Source organism: Mizuhopecten yessoensis, unplaced genomic scaffold (genome assembly GCF_002113885.1).
Source record: "Mizuhopecten yessoensis strain PY_sf001 unplaced genomic scaffold, ASM211388v2 scaffold3689, whole genome shotgun sequence".
Classification (NCBI taxonomy): Eukaryota; Metazoa; Mollusca; class Bivalvia; order Pectinida; family Pectinidae; genus Mizuhopecten; species Mizuhopecten yessoensis.
This window is the reverse complement of record NW_018405170.1, coordinates 59,188-80,428: the sequence shown is the minus strand read 5'-3', so window position 1 is coordinate 80,428 and position 21,241 is coordinate 59,188. Positions and strand designations below refer to the sequence as shown.

Sequence of the window (21,241 nt, the reverse complement as noted above, 5' to 3'; positions counted from 1 at the left end):
TGGGTTTTGTGCTCAAGCCTGATTAATTGTTCCGGTTATAAAAAAAACTTTTAAGAGCCAAAACCTGAATACTGTTTTCGCTGTTTTCATTTGACGTTTTGATCGTTTGACATGCTTTAAGTTAGTTATATGAAAGTTGGTTTGAGCAAAATCCATGCTTGAGCATGAGAACGGTTTTATGAATACGTACCCAGGAGAAGTTTGAAGTTCACTGTACCCTTGGACCTCTAATACATTCTGGTAGATGTGAAATACTAGATACTAAAACACTTACCTGGTGTAGCCATACATTGTGTTTTTAACATTATAAGGTTTTTAACCTTAAGTTATACTGTTGAGTTCAAAATGGACGAAGTGGTCATATGGTGTAGTATATGTTCACATAATAAATGTCATATAGGTGCTCTTGATTACTTTTTTTCTAGTGATTATTCTTTATTTAAAAAGAGCCAGGTGCCCTCGACAGGAATTATTTTTAAAAAACAATAGCGGTGGCACTGAGTTTTAGTACGGATAATCATAGCTTAAATTCCCACCGGTATTCAAATGGACCAAACGTCATTCAATGCCACGCTCCATTCATTGACACTAGGTGGAGCGGTATCAAACGTCATTCAATGCCACTCTCCATTCACTGAAACTAGGTGGAGATGGTCAAACGCCATTCAATGCCACGCTCCATTAACTGACACTATGTGGAGATGATCAAACGGCATTCAATGCCACTCTCCATTCACTGAAACTAGGTGGAGATGGTCAAACGTCCTTCAATGCCACTCTCCATTCACTGGCACTAGGTGGAGATGATCAAACTTCATTCAATGCCACGCTCCATTCATTGACACTAGGTGGAGTGGTATGAAACGTCATTCAATGCCACGCTCCATTCTCTGACACTAGTTGGAGATGATCAAACGTCATTAAATGCCACGCTCCATTCATTGACACTAGGTGGAGTGGTATCAAACGTCATTGAATGCCACGCTCCATTCATTGACACTAGGTGGAGTGGTATCAAACGTAATTAAATGCCACGCTCCATTCATTGACACTAGGTGGAGTGGTATCAAACGTCATTGAATGCCACGCTCCATTCATTGACACTAGGTGGAGTGGTATCAACCGTCATTAAATGCCACGCTCCATTCATTGACACTAGGTGGAGTGGTATCAACCGTCATTAAATGCCACGCTCCATTCACTGACACAAGGTGGAGATGATCAAACGTCATTCAATGCCCCGCTCCATTCACTGACACTAGGTGGATATGATCAAACTTCATTCAATGCCACTCTCCATTCACTGACACTAGGTGGAGATGGTCAAACGTCATTCAATGCCACTCTCCATTCACTGACACTAGGTGGATATGATCAAACGTCATTCAATGCCACGCTCAATTCTCTGACACTAGGTGGAGATGGTCAAAAGTCATTCACTGCCACTCTCCATTCACTGACACTAGGTGGATATGATCAAACGCCATTCAATGCCACGCTCCATTCACTGACACTAGGTGGAGATGATCAAACGAAACGTTCCTGTAAAACAAACATGTGTTGACAACCCTTGGGATGCGATGTGCTTTGACGATAAAATCACTTAATTCTTTTCCATAATAATTTCAATACGCAATTAAGCGAATAGCAACCTGTACACCCCTATTATCTGGTGAAATTATTGACTCATAAGATAATTACAAAGAGTATTTGCTTGTGAGTTATTTGTCATCAGTTCTCACTTTGAAATCACGTTTTACATCAATCTCGGACTATGTTAGCTCCTTTCTGCAGTAGTTCCATACACCATTTAACTTTTATTGCAGACTGCAACATTGATTAGTAATTTAAAACAAAACCAAGTGGTTACGTCAATGCTGCTATGATAAATTCGACATCATTTCAACTATCACATTCACGTTGATATGCGCATAATGTCTTCTCCATTCAATGTTACAATCCCTCAGCTAAAATTGTTTTTCCGGAAGTGATGTCTAGTTACAGTAAATGTTTTTATTCCTTAATATACTTTATGTTGCTAACTTTTTCTTGATTATTATTTTGCAATACTTGAATTCGCGACTGTGGAATCTGATATCAATATTAACAGTACTTGTCTATGCGTGCATAATGATGCATCTGATTCAATGTATGTAAGTCTGTCTCAATGTATATGTATGTATGCATGTACTGTCTGTCTGTCTGTCTGTCTGCCTGCCTGTCTGTCTGCCTGTTGGTGTCGGTCGGTGTCTGTGTCTGTCTGTATGTATGTATGTATGTATGTATGTCTGTCTCATGTATATATGTATGTGTGTATGAGTATAGATGTGGATGTATTTGTATGTGTATTATGTTTTTTTGTGTGTATACTAGACTTGCTATGTTTATCCTTGTTTGTAATATTATGTTGTATATGGAATTTGTTAGGGTGTTCTTGTCCTGAACTCTATTTGCAAATATTTTATACCTATCGCCCTTCCCATTTATTTATTTTGTGTTTGACTGATGATTGTTGAATGAGAACCCTCCTGCGTGAGGACACCATATTGTTCAGGGGCTTACTCCAGGGTTCCCCAACCCTGGCATATATATATATGTATTTTTCTGAATCACTCGTAGCGAAGCGGAGAAACGATCTTGAAAATGTTAGCGATGCAACNCTCCCCCACCCCCCAAACCCCATGCTTTTCTGATGTTATTGAAATTGAGCGAACTATTAGCGATCATGATGCTGTTTTTGCAATTGTGAATATTCCTGCTAAAATTAAACATTATTTTAAAAGAAAGGTGTGGTTATACGACCAAGCTGATGTCAACAAACTTAAAGACACGATAAATAGTATCCCTTGGTTAGCCAATCTTGCTAACTTATTAAATGTTAATGAAAAGTGCAATTTCTTTACCGAGAAATTTGTTGATGCCGTTGTCAAATGTGTACCATCAAAAGTAGTATTAGTACGTGTTAGTGATAAACCGTGGATGAATGGATCGTTAAGACGTAATATTAGGAAAAGAGATAGACTTAAAAAAATACTGTTTAACAATAACAGTGAGTGCAACAAAAATAAGTACAAATACATGAGAAATAAAGTAAAATAATATGATTAAGAGAGCTAAAGAAATATTTTATGATAGCATAAATACAGTAATTGATAAATGTAACAACAATCCTAAGAGTTATTGGAAACTTCTCCGAAATATTCTTAAAGCTAAAAAGAACACCGAAATATCCCCGTTATTAGACGGTACAACAAATGAAATATTCTATCACAACGATAGAAAATGTGAACCCTTAAATAACTACTTTAGTTCTGTGTGTTCGTTATCAGAAATTGATACAGACAAAGAATTGCCTTTTTTTGAGAGGAGAGACTGACTCCATCTTATCAGAAATAAATATAATTCCCAGTGAAGTTGAAGATATTATAAAAATTCTAGATGTAAATAAGGCATCAGGTCCTGACGGTATTAGCCATAAAATGCTCAAATTATTATCTAGCGAGATTTCTGTACCGCTATCCATTATTTTTAATTATTCTCGGTCTGCTTGTACATATCCTGATAACTGGAAAATCGCCCATGTCATGCCTATCTATAAAGCGAATGATGCAAGTATTACCTCCAATTACAGACCGATTTCATTGATAAGCTGTATTCGAAAACTGTTTTGGCGTTTGGTTTATAAACATGTATATAACTTTTTTTTCTAGTCGGTTCAGCTGATTGCGGTTGTGGGCATCCCTGTGAAGATTGTTATCGTTTTTTTCCTATTTGTCCTTTGTACTCTAATTTACGAAGAACACTCATTACCGAATTAGAATGGCACGAAGGCATAAACGTAGATATTCTTTGTAAAGGTGACCCCAACATCTCACAAAATGGTAATATGCACAGCATATGTTGTCAATAAAATATGTTTAAACTTAAACTATATATGTATATATTATATATCTGCTTGGAAGCAGTATACGTATATACATATTTGTGAAAAAATTGGCTGGGGGAATAAAATATTGGGAAAAAAAGCAACAAAAAACTTGTCTATGAAACTATTATTCGCGGATGGTTAAATTCGCTAACGAGTCTCCTTGCGAAATACGGCGAAAATATAACTTATGTAATGTAAATTAGCACAAAAGTTTAGTTTTGGCAGCAAATCGATGCTTGTTTTAAGATCATTTCATTAAACATTCTCGTTTGCCGTTGACATAAATATCAGCTTATAAGACGATCTGGAAAATTTGTTCAATATTTTTGCTAGTGAGCGTAACAAAGGGAGGAAAACATTAATGATTATTGTTAAAAGTTTATAAAGCCGTGAACATTGATTGATTCAAAACGAAAAATACCAGGTAGACCCCAACAGACTTCATTAGAAGTCATTAGAAGTCATCAAAAGTCATTAGAAGTCGTTAGAAGTCATTAGAAGGCATAGGATTCAAAACGAATGCAAATGAACCTGTCATTTGTCTCAACTTTCTCAATACCTGGGAAAGGAAAAGTTTTTTTTTGCTCTATTGATTTAGTCAAATTAAAAGACACTATACCATATTCATTAACTTTGATATAGATCTTCATTAAAATCCATTTTTGTGAGACTATAATACATTGATTATGAATCAATACCTTCATATCTCAAAATATCACAAATGGAGCCTAGCAGAGAAAATTACAAGTTACCATCGCCTTCTCTCAGAATGTAAAGCATATTGCACTTTCGATGGGTAGAGGCAAACTATTGACCACGTCCGCTGGGATGGACGTCCTTCTGACAGTTATTTGGCACGGACCTGTACAAAATATCAGAGTATCTCCGAGAAAATGAGAAAGTCTGTCATAATCTTATTATATAGCAAATATTGAATTAGGGCAGTAGCTTGTGAGTGTGAATAATTGGAAGCTTGTTCCGTACCAGTTGTGTATCCCCATTAACTACCAGGGTTTACACCTATTATACAAAACGAAAGGTCAATTAACGGCCAGCTCAATAATTCAAGGACTGAATCAGAATCCGAGAATACTTTTTATTTCAACTGAAACTAAAGTTCGCATAGTTTGCATGATCTGATTTGACCTTTCTTTACAGATTAAATAAATCCTACGAGGCGCTAGAATACGGGTTTGAAGCCGATGCCTTTACTGATTTGACCGGAGGTCTTGCCGAATGGTACAACCCCACTGACCTACGAGAACAAGACTTTTATCTCATCCGGGCAGCTTACCAATGCGGGGCAGTGATTGGCTGTCTCAGCGTGGTACGTAGTGTTGTGATTGGCTACAAGTGACTCAAAGGGCTAATGACGTGGGATGTTAGCCATGTGATATACTGATTCGAATTTTAAGTCATGACGGCATATCATCTGATGTTATAATATTAGGAAACAATACACATTTTCGTAAATCCCGTAAAAGTTTTACTCCATACAAGTTAACCGAACCGTGGAAACTAACTTTGAACAATATTTAATATTGATCAAATCAATTCAGAAATGCATGTACTTGTTCTTTTATATCAATTACTGATCCGGGTGTGTTTGAAACAGAGCGGTATGTTGACGAGGAGCAAATGTAACAAATATCTGTAAATTTCAATAAGAATAATCAGGGAATTATTCCGATACATGGAAAACATTTCACCCTTTATATGAAAGGGTTTGCCTGAAAATTATCAGCTATATGTTGACATTTTCTGCAGAAGAGTTAAGCTGGAAATAAAAGCAACTGAGACATAACCAGTGATTCTGTTTACTCACATCAGGATAAGGAGGGGCGAACTGAGAGGGAGAAGAAAGGCATGGTTTCTAACCATTCCTACGTCATCACGGGCGTAGAGGAGATACCATACCTCGACTCAACGGCCAAACTCATTCGTGTCCGTAACCCCTGGGGGGACACAGAATGGAACGGGGCGTGGTCCGACGGGTACGTAACGCCTTCATACCTTTTATTTATTGTTGCTGTCTTAGCATATAGTTCTATTATTTTGCCTAGCATATAGTTCTACCATTTTGCCTAGCATATAGTTCTACTATTTTGCCTAGCCCATTATTTGTTTGATACGCCTCTAAAGGTACCTTAATTGTGCCTAACTTATTTTGTTTTCTGCTACCATTATTCTACCGTCTAAACCTGTATGACCTTTCTATGTCATTCAACCCATATCAATTAATCGATGAATGAATTAACGAATGGAATGATCAATAAATCAAGCATTGGAGAAATCCATCTGCAATTAATCAATAATGTATTTTAGCAATCATCAATTTTATCAATCAAACAATTCATGAATGATACAATTTATCAATCATACAATTTATCAATCATACAATTTATTAATCATACAATTTATCAATCATACAATCAATCCATAAAATTAAAATCAATCTTTCGTTCAATAAGACAATCAGTCCTTTCATAATTCAATTAATGAATTAATCAATCAACCAAGTAATCATTCAATCAGTCATTTTTGTTCAATCTTTTATTTAATCAATGACTCATACAACCATATAAACAATCATTCAATAATTCAATCAACCAGACAATCAAATTGTTTTCGTCAATCTTTAATTTAATCAATGGCTACCTGTTTTAACATCCTATAACTTCGAATTGTACACGACAGGAGTGACGAATGGGACCGAGTGATAGAGGATATAAAACAAGACCTCGAGCTCACCACACAAGATGACGGGGAATTCTGGATGAATTTTAGGGACTTCAGGCGGGAATATTGCAATATGATCATATGTAACCTGTCTCCTGACTTTGATCACGACGGTATCAGCGATAAAGCAGGTGAGACGGTACCCATTAACATTATTTCATGATGTTTAAGGAAAAGTGTCAACTTTTTGACAGATAATGGGGTGATAACTGCCTTTGAGCACGAAGCAATTGACTAGATGGTGAAGCCGTCTGTCGATAGGTACGCAAGTATTTGTCGAAATACATATCAGCTGTATATTGCAGTATAATTCTTTTTGTCAAACTGTATCTATTACCAAACTGTAAAGCTGCAGTCGCCTATGTGTGTGCTACGTCCATCTTTATAGGGTGTCCTCATTTTTTTATTTGTTTTGAAAACAACAGAAATATTCCATACAGAAGAAAAGAAAGCAATATGTATACCCCCTTACTGTAAACAGTGCGATAATGATCAGCTTATGCTGAAGGCGTCACGTAAATGAGGTTATAAATACAACTGCGCACGCGGTGGCCAAGTTGCCAATTGGTTACGGCATCTGACATTCTGCTACCACTACCCCTCCGACACTGGGTCACGGGTTCGTGCTACCACTAGCCTTCCGACACTGGGTCACGGGTTCGTGCTACCACTACCCCTCCGACACTGGGTCATGGGTTCGTGCTACCACTAGCCTTCCGACACTGGGTCACGGGTTCGAGGCCCACGTGGGGCAGTCGCCAGGTACTGGCCGTAGGTCGGTGTTTTTTCTCTGGGAATTCCGGCTTTCCCCCAACACCAAAACCTGACACGTCCTTAAATGATCATAGCTGTCAATAGGACGTAAAACACCAACAAACAAAAAAAATAAAAAAAATAATGACATGACAGAGGTGAAATGAAAACCTAAACATGACAAACGGTACATATACAGCCACATAATATATATCGAGGCGGAAGCATTTATCTAAAAAAACCCACAGAAACAGCTTTACCACTACCGATTTTTGCATGATATTAAAACGGAATTCGTTTATGTGGTGTATTTTCAATAAGCATGGATAAAAAGTTATTAAAACACAAAAGGATGGATACATCTGACTCATTGTTGTCAACTGTATTAAAACACACAAGGATGGGTACATCTGACTCATTGTTGTATTAAAACACACAATGATGGGTACATCTGACTCATTGTTGTATTAAAACACACAAGGATGGATACATCTGACTCATTGTTGTATTAAAACACACAATGATGGATACATCTGACTCATTGTTGTATTAAAACACACAAGGATGGATACATCTGACTCATTGTTGTATTAAAACACACAAGGATGGATACATCTGACTCATTGTTGTATTAAAACACACAAGGATGGATACATCTGACTCATTGTTGTATTAAAACACACAAGGATGGATACATCTGACTCATTGTTGTATTAAAACACACAAGGATGGATACATCTGACTCATTGTTGTATTAAAACACACAAGGATGGATACATCTGACTCATTGTTGTATTAAAACACACAAGGATGGATACATCTGACTCATTGTTGTATTAAAACACACAAGGATGGATACATCTGACTCATTGTTGTATTAAAACACACAAGGATGGATACATCTGACTCATTGTTGTATTAAAACACACAAGGATGGATACATCTGACTCATTGTTGTATTAAAACACACAAGGATGGATACATCTGACTCATTGTTGTATTAAAACACACAAGGATGGATACATCTGACTCATTGTTGTATTAAAACACACAAGGATGGATACATCTGACTCATTGTTGTATTAAAACACACAAGGATGGATACATCTGACTCATTGTTGTATTAAAACACACAAGGATGGATACATCTGACTCATTGTTGTATCAAAACACACAAGGATGGATACATCTGACTCATTGTTGTATTAAAACACACGAGGATGGATACATCTAACTCATTGTTGTATTAAAACACATGAGGATGGATACATCTGACTCATTGTTGTATCAAAACACACAATGATGGATACATCTGACTCATTGTTGTATTAAAACACACAATAATGGATTCATCTGACTCATTGTTGTATTAAAACACACAAAGGATGGGTACATCTGACTCATTGTTGTATTAAAACACCCAAGGATGGATACATCTGACTCATTGTTGTATTAAAACACACAAAGGATGGGTACATCTGACTCATTGTTGTATTAAAACACACAAGGATGGATACATCTGACTCATTGTTGTCAACTGTATGAATGTCTATAAAGTCTCAATGTCAATCAACGATTTTGAACAAACGTGTAACCAGCCACCAGGATACCATGGTAACCATTGACGTCATCGGTGATGGTCCCATCAACCGACCAACACGTGCTTTGATTCCCCATATGAAATCAATGCGACAAACTCGATAATTCTCTTTATGAGCGCTGGAGCTTGGTACAGATTAATGTAATTTAGAAATAAATCATATCTGCCAATGATATTTGTTTTAAAGACAGAGAAAGGTAAAGAATATGGTTATTGCATAATATTGTTGAGACGAAACGTTCTACCGTTCACGGATTTTCTGTTACAAATTTAACCACCAGGTGCCGATATTGAAAATATTCATAGGCTATTCTAACGAGTCTGGACAATAGAACCGGACTCAGGTAGCCCTTGTCTGATCAACGAAAGGAACAAACCAGGACAAGAAAAGAGCAAGTCATCATTATAAATTGCCTCGTTATTTAGAGTTCCACGCAAAAAATTAACAGTACTGTAAATTTATGATACAGTAGACACTCTTTGCACCTATGAGTGTTTCCTTGATGTTAAACAAAATATTTACCATTGATTAGCGCTGAACGTAATTGGATGTGAGAATGCACTGTAAACAACAGGAGTGTCAGGATAATCATTAGGTATAATTAGTATTCCGATAAAAGCTATTTACATAACAGAACATTAAACAGTTTTCGCTATAGCTATACTTGAAAGTGTACTTATGCCACAATTTTATTTTGATACCATAGCATGGATCTATATTCAACATCCTGAAGCAGAATAACTATAAAATGTTCGTCATCCGGACCAGATTTTAAACCATCTCATATGTGTTACCATCATGTGTTAGAACTGCGATATACCGTGTATCGAGAAATTTCGCCCATTCACACTTTCGCCCATTTTCGCCCAATCACAATTTCGCTCATTTTAGACAAGCCACACTTTCGCCCAAAAAAGGCTAAGGTTAAACTTCGGCAAACATTTCCTCCGTTAAAAAAGGCTCAGGTTAAACTGCGGCAAACATTTCCTCCGTAAAAAAGGCTCAGGTTAAACTGCGGCAAACATTTCCTCCGTAAAAAAGGCTCAGGTTAAACTGCGGCAAACATTTCCTCCGTAAAAAAGGCTAAGGTTAAACTGCGGCAAACATTTCCTCCGTAAAAAAGGCTAAGGTTAAACTGCGGCAAACATTTCCTCCGTAAAAAAGGCTAAGGTTAAACTGCGGCAAACATTTCCTCGTAAAAAAGGCTCAGGTAAAACTGCGGCAAACATTTCCTCCGTAAAAAAGGCTAAGGTTAAACTGCGGCAAACATTTCCTCCGTAAAAAAGGCTAAGGTTAAACTGCGGCAAACATTTCCTCCGTAAAAAAGGCTCAGGTTAAACTGCGGCAAACATTTCCTCCGTAAAAAAAGCCTCAGATTAAACTGCGGCAAACATTTCCTCCGTAAAAAAGGCTAAGGTTAAACTGCGGCAAACATTTCCTCCGTAAAAAAAGGCTCATGTTAAACTGCGGCAAACATTTCCTCCGTTAAAAAAGGCTCAGATTAAACTGCGGCAAACATTTCCTCCGTAAAAGAGGCTCAGGTTAAACTGCGGCAAACATTTCCTCCGTAAAAAAAAGCTCAGGTTAAACTGCGGCAAACATTTCCTCCGTAAAAAAGGCTCAGGTTAAACTGCGGCAAACATTTCCTCCGTAAAAAAGGCTAAGGTTAAACTGCGGCAAACATTTCCTCCGTAAAAAAAGGCTCATGTTAAACTGCGGCAAACATTTCCTCCGTTAAAAAAGGCTCAGATTAAACTGCGGCAAACATTTCCTCCGTAAAAGAGGCTCAGGTTAAACTGCGGCAAACATTTCCTCCGTAAAAAAAAGCTCAGGTTAAACTGCGGCAAACATTTCCTCCGTAAAAAAGGCTCAGGTTAAACTGCGGCAAACATTTCCTCCGTAAAAAAAGGCTCAGGTTAAACTGCGGCAAACATTTCCTCCGTAAAAAAGGCTCAGGTTAAACTGCGGAAAACATTTCCTCCGTAAAAAAGGCTAAGGTTAAACTGCGGCAAACATTTCCCGGTATACAGTATTTAAGTGTAGATGTGGTGATGCTGTTTTATATGTTTTGTTTGTGTAATGACTACAGGAATCATATAGATTAGAGTATTAACCATACTATCATGGTTTTATTCAAAATGCCATCACAACAGAGACGCATGCGTAGTCTGATTAAAGTTTCTAATCTTGTTAAACACCTCTTGACCACCCCGAAAAACATCACTGTCTGTAGCAGTAACCTATTTCCACATGTCGTTTGGAATAGGTATTTATTATCCCGTATAGCATTCCCTATTGATATGTCATACACACCTATGAAGTAGCAAGCTAATTGAATAGAATTAGGAAAGCTCCTGCAGGTTTCAATGTATTTGCAATAATATTCGTTGATGGAGTTGTTTGTAACGTTTTAGAGTCGAGACACTGGTCCTTGAACTCTTTGTCTGACAAAGGAAACAGAAGGTTTCGAAAGCTCGCAAAATAAGTTTCCAATTCATGTTTGTGTTCAAAACAAACTTAGTATTTAATATTCTGTGATTGATGTTGGCAACTAGTTACTTCATTTATTATGAGATTCATACTGATATTGTGTTTCTTTTTTCAGAGTACCAGATAAGCATCAGAGGAGGCTGGAAGTCTCATTTGAACGCTGGAGGTTGGCTCGAGTGTGAATCCTTCCACTCAAACCCACAGTATATCATAAACCTCCATCCAGATGGTAAGTCTGTCACTGAACCTTGTTTACCATGTTTCGGGTTCTAACGCGAACCTTTTTGTGGACTAGACTGGCCGGCATTGTGCCTCCACGCTACAGGGAGGATCTACCTAGGTAAATCAGAGGCTGTCTTCAGTCTCGCTCGTTTATGGTATAGGCACTTCCCAACCACCGCCACCCTCTCCCCACCTACTCCTGCCCTCTTTTCACCCCGAAGAGAATCATGTTCAACTATCTTATTACAGGAGATTCTAAATTCGACGTATCTGCATAATTGTTTATTCATCTCTAATGTCAACTATCAAAATGCATTACTATCATTATTTGAGTTATTCTAGTGTGGTCCTGTGTGTACATTAAAACCAGCAAAATAATGTTTGAAAACAAGTTTTGCATTGTAAACATAATCCAACCTTTCTGCAAATTGATTTTCTATTTCTTTGGTTTTCTTTTATTTGTGAGTTTGTAGGATGCATCTTCATATAAACGCAAGATCTATTGTGTTTACCTTTGGCGACATAACACTCCTATTGAGCTTGGCTAGTGATAACATAAACACTTCCATTGACAACAATATAGTCAATGAGGTGCTGATGACGTATACTCGGTAGATCATTAATACCTATGATAAGTAGACCCAAGGAGATGATAAAATGTTGATGTACTCTCCCATAATGAATGTATCACTTCATCATGGTATACAAACACGCTAAATCGATTTCCGTTTGTGCTGCCTTTATAATCGGAATCGATCTTATCAACTCCTTTTTAAATGTAAAAACAATCAACACACGCAATCAGCAAATAGGTGTGAACAGACGACAGTCCATTATCATGAGGTCTGTGTAAAACGAGAGGTCGATGTATATATATCATAAGATGTTAAGATGCGGTTTGTGTAAAACGAGAGGTCAATATATTTATTGCAGACAGCATAAGAAAAACAAACACAACTGCGATTCTGTTGTTAATATTTATTTTATTTTTTCATTTTTTATTTTTGATGGCATAATCTGGCCGCGACAATAATTGATTTAAATACTTGCCAAATTGGCACACAAGTCACTGCAGGACAATCCAACTACAGATCACAATTGGTCGCCGCCCAATGGCTGTATGGCTGACCACACAATTACTTCACAGGCACTTAAGTGTATCAATTCAACCGTCCCTGACCACAGTGAACGGGTGCACACGTACCCGTGGAGTACCACACACTTGATGGTTCTTGTGTCGACCTCAGTCTGCTTCGCCAAACCCTGAACACAGTGGAAAGGCAAAGCAAATTACGGAAAACACCGTGGTCAGCCAAAGTGTGTCCATAGTTCATTGTCCAATCCAAAGCTCTGAAATTCCTTTTTGCCGCGACAATAGCTTCCAACAGTCCAATCCTCCAAGCTCCTGCAATAACAATTACACAAACAGCAGCAAAAATTCTACTAACAATGGGATGGGTGGGATGGGTAACATAAATTGCTTGTTAAACATCCTAAGTAAACATCCATGAACTAAAATTCTTAAATTTATGTTTTAAAAGTAGTAATTCCACGGAATCAAATACCCAGATTTTTGGCGAAACCGTTTATCTTTGTTTTCCGCGCCAAAAGATCGAATTCTTTATCCCTCAGACGCTTGTACTATGCTGTATGCTATGCAAGCATCTGGAGTACCCAGATCTACTAAAGCTATTGATGCTTGACCTATTATTTGTAATAAGTCATCATTTCCCAACATAAACAATACTAAGGATGCGCTGCAATAAAAAGGATTTATTCTTTTAATTAATAAATCCCAATATATCATAAGATGTTAAGGTAAAACTGATGACAATTCAGGGTTTGGTTCACTGTATGTTTTATTGCTCTAACTACTATTCTCATTTAATTGGAGCTCTCGTAAATTCGATTTGAAAATCAGCATTTAGCCTATTATTAATACAAATTGTGTATTAATTTAAAATTTATGATTACTAATAAATACGAAAATGTGCGTTTATTGTTACTCAGATAAAACATGTTTGTACCGATAAGATATATTAGTTTAACTAATTGTTACTCGGTAATAAACAATGTGTGTGTAAAAACGAGGGAAAATACCACTTTCATGTTCCGGTCGTTTATTCAATGAATACAGAAAAGTCCCTACAATGTAAAGGAATAAAATATATAATTATCGAATCTCACAAACAGTTGTACATTACTATTTGTTATATTTATCACGATTACATATTAACTTAAATGAGAGTTCACATACATTACATAAACATATTTACTATGAACCACGATATGCAATATCTGGACATACAAATCATTACAGCGATATGCTGTTATTATGTTACTTGATGTATATAAATAGTTAATGATAAATACTTATTACATTTACCTATACTTAGCGATCAATACATGAGTATTCCGACACCTTACGATACATGAATTACAAAGACAACTGAATTCATTCGTAAAACATTACATATTCGTGATCAAATAGTGGACTTTATATATTTATATTTACATTTGCATGGCATTGTCACTATATAGCCTCTTTGAAAGCTGTGTCGTTGATGGGACTTTAATTACCCTGCATCACGAGACATAATTCTTAGCGTATTTATACAACATTGACCGGAACTACAATATCCAATATAAAGAAACATGACGGCTGCTGAAATATTGCTGGGCATTGTGAGATTTGACAATGTCATTGTAAATTTATGTGCAAAATAAAAAATTAAATAAAAAAACACGTTTATTACAACGAAAACAAGACCAAGGTATGCAATATCGTACAAAATGCACATCGGTTGAAATCACCAATGCCGGCAATGGAAACAATTTTAACACTCATGCAATTTATCAGAAATATCGTCTGTTACACTGCACTGATCAACCAAGGTTCGTTACACATGTCTGAAAAACACATATTCTATAGACCTACTGACACATATGTTACAGACCTACTGATATGAGTCACATTACACTTAAACATTTCAGACATTTGTAACGAACCTGTGCTCTGTCGCAAGATCACTCACTTCAAACGCTATCAGTTTCACGCGTCTCGCATCCACGGTACCTCAGTTTCTGACGACATGTCAAATAACGAGGATGTTATAGAATCTACCGACTGTTATCAGGTTCACACACAATCAACAAATACACGCTGATACACAACTTCACAAAATGAGCAAAGAGAAAAGTTCGAATTAACTTCCAAAAATAACTCCTCGTGGAGGGCAAGGTCGGATTTACGGTGTTCACTGTATTTGTCCATGCGCGAAATTTGTTCCGGGGAAAAATCGAAACAATTTCAAATCTAACTTTCAGCGCAGAGTTCTATTGATAAACTTAAATCCCCCTATAGACATATCATACGCAATTGTATTGATACTGAATTGTGGAATAAAATTGAAGTGTTTGTTAATATTTCAAAGTACTACTTTGTTTGCCAATCAGCACACGACAATACGCTGTTCAAACTATTGAACAAAATTGTCTGGACTGTCGATAAGGCGGTCATTTTTAATTTTAAATATAAATTATAAGTTAAAAAAGAACATAAGATGCAGAGAAAGCGTAAATATAAGTATTGAACTGGTTTTTTTTATGGTTTTTATGATCTATTTGAATGACACAGCTTTGCAAGCAAACAACATACATCTATGTAATGTGCGCTATGTCATTCAAATAGATCATAAATACCATACAAAACAGTTTAATGCTTAAAGATATACAAACGTTGTTAACATACAATTTGATTATAGACGATTCATACTAGATTGCTTACAATAGAAGTGCTTTAATTGCACGTACATACTTATGTAAGAACCTACCTAAAATCTGTTTCAAAACGACAATGTCTATATATACCGAAACAGCACAACTAACGGTAGACGCGGTATTAAAATCAACCCTATTACATGCGTTGCTATTTTTACTTAACTTTAAATTTTGTTTGCGTTCCAGTAAATGTCCAAAGGAGGTTTAACGGACGTCTTCCACTAGTTGTGTCCCTTCTCCAGGTCTACCGCCGCCAGGATAAACTAGAGGGAATCGGACTATATGCAATAGGATTTGAAGTTTTCCAGGTTTGTAACAGATATTTTCACGCCTCTCCTGCAATTTCTTCTAATTTATAACTTATCAAATATGATAAAATGTATGTAGGCAGTATAGGTGACATCGTCTCTTTTCAACAACAAACATGACAACAAGATTTATAGTTGTATAAGTTGGCTACAAAACTTCAATTCTATTCAATGTGACATATCTAAGGAATTAACATAGAGGTAGTGTATCGCTAGATCTTGTAGCAGAATACTCCCAGCCCACTGTACATCCATTAAAATAAATAATCACACATATGAACATAATTCAAATTATCAAAAATTGGGTAAAAGTGGGGGAGAAATTAACGCAAAAACAATATTTTCGACTTAGATGCACGAAATAACAAAAAAATACTTACGAGAATAATAACTGACCAATGCCCAACGTGTTATTGCAGCTGTTCACTCGCCCCACCGGAGTTCTGAATAAGATGTTTTTTGATAGAACCGATCCACTTATGCCCGACAATGAAGAGACATACGCAGAGTATCGGGAAACCTCAGGAAGGTTCTTCCTTGATCCTGGTCAGTACCTACTCGTGCCAACGTCTCAGCTTCCCAATCAGGATCGAGGCTACCTCCTTCGTCTCTTTACTGTCACCAAAATGCAGTGCTCGTAAGTAAATGTTTTTTCTCTCATTTTCGTTTGTGTAAGATAGAGCTGTCCAGGGTAAGAAAAAGGTGTAAGACATTTCTATCTTACACCCCATTTCACGTGACGTGACGTCACATCATTGTTGAGCCATTGTGACGTCACGTCACGTGAAATGGGGTGTAAGAAACGTGATGGAATTAAAACCTATTACGATATATTTACCATACAAAGATGAGATTAATGTTTCTGAGCAAACTCTGCAAATGTGGAATAAGCTCAGTTTCTCTGACAGATTTGTTTTCGTCAAAAATTCTCAGGGGAAAATTGATATTTTCAAAATGGTAGCTAGTCCAAACGCACTTTCCATGGTTTCTGAGCTTATTCTGGTAGTTGGAATGAGGGGGAAATACTCTTTCATGCCCTGGGGTGTAGGATAGAGAAATTTCACCCTCGAGATTTTGAAATTTGGCAAAACCCTCGACCTCGGATTTAACCATATACCCCTCGAGTGGAATTTCCCTATCTTTCACCCCTAAGCATGAAAAAGTCTTATAATCTTAACAACTTACTGTAATACAACATTTCTGGCGGGGTATGTAAATAATTTTCAAGGCAGTGATATACTTGCATATCTCGCATTAGAAATTCACAAAGTCATTTTCGCGGGAGTGCTATTTTGGCGAATTTCGAAATAGGAAGAATTTGTGAATTCAACATGATATTTCAATTAAATTACAAACCTTGGAGATCAAAATCTTTAATTTAACCATAAACAAACTAGCACTTTTACATGTTAACGAGAAAAACTACCTCTCGCGAAATTAAAAAAAAAAAATGCATACAGTATTTGAATATCTGTTTTCTCAGCGCAAGCGTCATGGTGCTTTATGGCGCCTACTTTCGATAATACATATATTTATTCCGGGTTTTGTTTTTATTTTGTAAGAACAGGTGACAAAAGGAAGCGTTCGTTGTCATTCTGATAGCAAACATTAACACTAATAATGGTGTTTCGCGAATATTTCAAGTTTCGGATATTTTACAGGAACGAAACCATTATCTCGAGAGTTGTTTATTCATTAACTGTAAGAAAGCTTTCGTTGTTTATATTTTTTGGTGAATTACTAACACAAATTACAAAAGTTCATTAAACTTTCTAAAAAGGCCCGCAACGCATAAATCTCTTATGTAATCTTGATCATTTCTGCTCCGAAAATCGTCACTTCCGTGGTGGGTGTTGACTGTTGACGGCAAAGATGACAACATTAGCTTACCAAAGATGCAGGATGTTGAAGAATAGAAACAAATGTTATGGTCGGCCTTGTGATCTTATTGAGAAATATACTATTTTTATGTGATATGAAGGTCGATTTTTAGCTCACCTGGTCCGAAGGACCAGGGTGAGATTATGCCATACCGTTGCGTCCGTCGTCCGTCCGTTCGTACGTCAACAATTTCTTTAAACGACTTCTTCTTCTTAACCACTGATTGGAATTCAACTAAATTTGACTGGAAGCATCCCTAGGTGGTGGTGATTCAAAATTGTACAAATGATGGGGTTGACCCCCCAGGGGGCTGAGAGGCGGGGCAAAAAGGGGACAATTTGCCTATACAGCTTTCATCGACTTCTTTTCTGGAACTGAGAGATGGATATCAACCATATTTGACTGGAAGCATCCCTAGGTGGTGGTGATTCAAAATTGTACAAATGATGGGGTTGACCCCCCGGGGGGCTGAGAGGCGGGGCAAAAAAGGGGCAAATTGCCTATACAGCTTTCATCGACTTCTTTTCTGGAACCTAGAGATGGGTATCAACCATATTTGACTGGAAGAATCCCTAGGTGTTAGGGATTCAAAAGTATACAAATTGGTGGGTGGGGGCTGAGGGCGGGGCCGAAAAGGGGGCAATTTGGCTATATTGCTATAAACGACTTCTTCTGTAGAACTATGCCATGGATATTGATCATATTTGGTCGGAAGCATTCATGGAAGGCAGGGATTAAAAAGTGTACAAATGGTGGGGCTGACCCCCTGGGCTAAGGGGGGGGACCAAAAAAAGCGTATTACTTGGAAATGGTTGAGATCCCTCCCATATAACCATGGTATACAATTGCTGAGTATAAAGAGAAGAATGCTCATTTGCTTCCAGGATGGCTATAGGGTCTGGCCCCACCCTTGGAGATATAGTCCCTGGTCCGTAACTTTAAAACTGTTGAGATCCCCACCCCAAAACTATATATACAAATGCTGTGCATAAAAGACGAATGCAGTCATGATGTCAGAATAGACCCTGGGGTCTGACCGAACACCTAGGGACCTAGTTTGTTAGTCACAGCTTGGAAACAGTTGAGAGCTCCACCCTATGACGGTATATACAATTGCTGAGTATAAAGAGAAGAATGCACATTTGCTTCCAGGATGGCTATAGGGTCTGGCCCCACCCTTGGAGATATAGTCCCTGGTCCGTAACTTTAAAACAGTTGAGATCCCCACCCCAAAACTATTTATACAAATGCTGGGCAAAAAGAGACAAATGCAGTCACGATATTAGAATTGATCCTGGGGTCTGGCCACAACCCTAGGGACCTAGTTTCTGAGTCAAAGCTTGGAAACAGTTGAGATCCCCACCCCATAACCAAACATAAAATTGCTGGGCATGAAAAGTCTGATACAGATATGCTACAAGGATTGGCCTTGAGGTCTGGCATATTCCCTTGGTCTCATTCTGAGAATATTTTGCCATCATTGCTTTGGTATCCAGGTGAGCGATACAGGCCCTCTGGGCCTCTTGTTTTGTATTATGCTCATCTGTGTGCCTTGTGGTTTAGTTGTTACTACTCGAGGTTTCAATGTCAGAATGTGACATAACTTACCCAGATTTACATAACGGGTGACGTCGTTAAAGAAAAAGCGCTTACTCTTGCGGAACACCTGGCCATTTTATCCTTGTACTTTATCACGGGTGTCCATGTAAATCAATGCTCTGTTCATATTTTGACCTAGTTTTATCCCTGCTGTGTTCGAATAATTTGACGATTTTTGTATAAATATAAATAAAATAACATAAGTGTATGAGAAAAAATATCTGTCTATTGCCTGTATTCGGTAGAAAACAGTTGTGATCTTCTAACTAAATACTGTATACTAAACAATGGCTGATAATACCTGTAATCATTTCGGTGACATGGTTTTTACATTGTTGCAAATAATAATGGAAGCCGTTTTTATCGCACAGAATAAATTTTATTTAATTATGTTTCATTAACATTTGCTTTACAGCTGTTATCAGCGTGTTGTGATTGCCCCTGCTGTAGGCCGGGCTCCAAGTTTAGCATATCAGCTTATTCCCAGCCCACACAGACGTATACAAATGACAGAATTTAGATACAAATGTTCTGAGTGGGTGTTGTGTAGTTAAGGGTACCATTCCCGTTGTTGTTTTGAACTTTTAGTTCTGATTTTGTATTTTTGTGTTAACGCAATGATTCGTTTTCTATTTTGCTTCAATTGCTTCAGATTGATATTTAATTTGGACTTAACTGGACAAATGATCCTATGTTGTATAAACTGCTGTGGTTGTCGGTATTGGCTTACTAAAGGTTTAGATAGGTACTTCTTTGCTTTGTATTTCAAGTGAAGTGGACTTAAATAAATACAAAAATAAAAGTTTCATATGGTTATAAATCTATTTTCCTATTTGGTGATACTTGTCATTCGTTAGAAACTAAAGGTCAACACGGTCATTGTGACAACAACAAAAGTTGCCTGGGGTATATGACATCATTTCCTTTTATTGGTGGAAGTATAGATTTAATACATAAGTCAATCCTAATTACATTAATGACCAATGTTATGACAGTGGTTGGTACGGTCTAACCTAGGCTTGTACACCATGACGTGTTTCATCACTGCAATTATGCTAGCTTGACTTTACAGCACAAGCGATGAAAACATTGGATCGATTTTTATTATATACTGACCCGTAATACTGATGAAAACATTGGATCGATTTTTATTTTTATTATATACTGACCCGTAATACTGATGAAAACATTGGATCGATTTTTTTTTTTATTATATACTGACCCGTAATACTGATGAGAACCTTGACTAGGTACAAACGAAGTTACATCGTAAAACACATTAAATTGCTCTCGATCTGTGACGTCACGATATACAATATAGTGTATTTCAAGGCTCAAAGCTAAAACAAGTGACTTATTCCTGTTTTTACTGTCGTTATAAAAAGTGGTCGGATCGTCTCTCAACTGGTGATATTTTGAAATTTAATATTTTGTTAGTCATGGCAAACAGCCAGCACAGGATTGGAAACGTCGTTCCAGCCGCTATTTACCTGATATGGGTATTGGGATATTATGATGTCACGTTATATACCTCCGTTCTCGTGATTCTGAACCTGACACCCTTGCTAAACATTTATTATATGTATAATATGGGCAGAAAGTATCGAACATTAAACCAAATGCCAAAGTTGAGATCAATTTTGTAAACGCTACGATAAAAAGTGATCTACGACTCCAAGCCTTTTTACGTCTCATTTGATATATACAAACCTGTTCATACCCAGCAAGTATCACATGCTGGAGAAATCGATCACGTGATCGATAAAACTGTAAACGACAACAGATAAGACGTCTGCGGTACGATACCGGCTTATACAATCGACTGGCTCATTTACAAATCATTACTCTAGTAAAGTATAATTTGTCAATTGATATCGCAATGATTCCATCATTAATTTAAGTTTTCATTATAAATCGGTACCAATAAGATAACTTGACGA

General features: G+C 37.2%; 1 protein-coding gene across 1 annotated transcript in view; it reads left to right on the top strand.

The window, feature by feature from the left end:
* Nucleotides 1-21,241, top strand: part of LOC110447939 (calpain-9-like) — a 62,222-nt gene that overhangs the window by 27,802 nt on the left and 13,179 nt on the right. Inside the window, exons 5-10 of the mRNA XM_021493930.1 lie at nucleotides 5,087-5,255; nucleotides 5,759-5,922; nucleotides 6,626-6,798; nucleotides 11,627-11,740; nucleotides 15,700-15,821; nucleotides 16,241-16,458. Coding sequence (XP_021349605.1) covers nucleotides 5,087-5,255; nucleotides 5,759-5,922; nucleotides 6,626-6,798; nucleotides 11,627-11,740; nucleotides 15,700-15,821; nucleotides 16,241-16,458 — 960 coding nt within the window. The remainder of the gene's footprint in view (nucleotides 1-5,086; nucleotides 5,256-5,758; nucleotides 5,923-6,625; nucleotides 6,799-11,626; nucleotides 11,741-15,699; nucleotides 15,822-16,240; nucleotides 16,459-21,241) is intronic.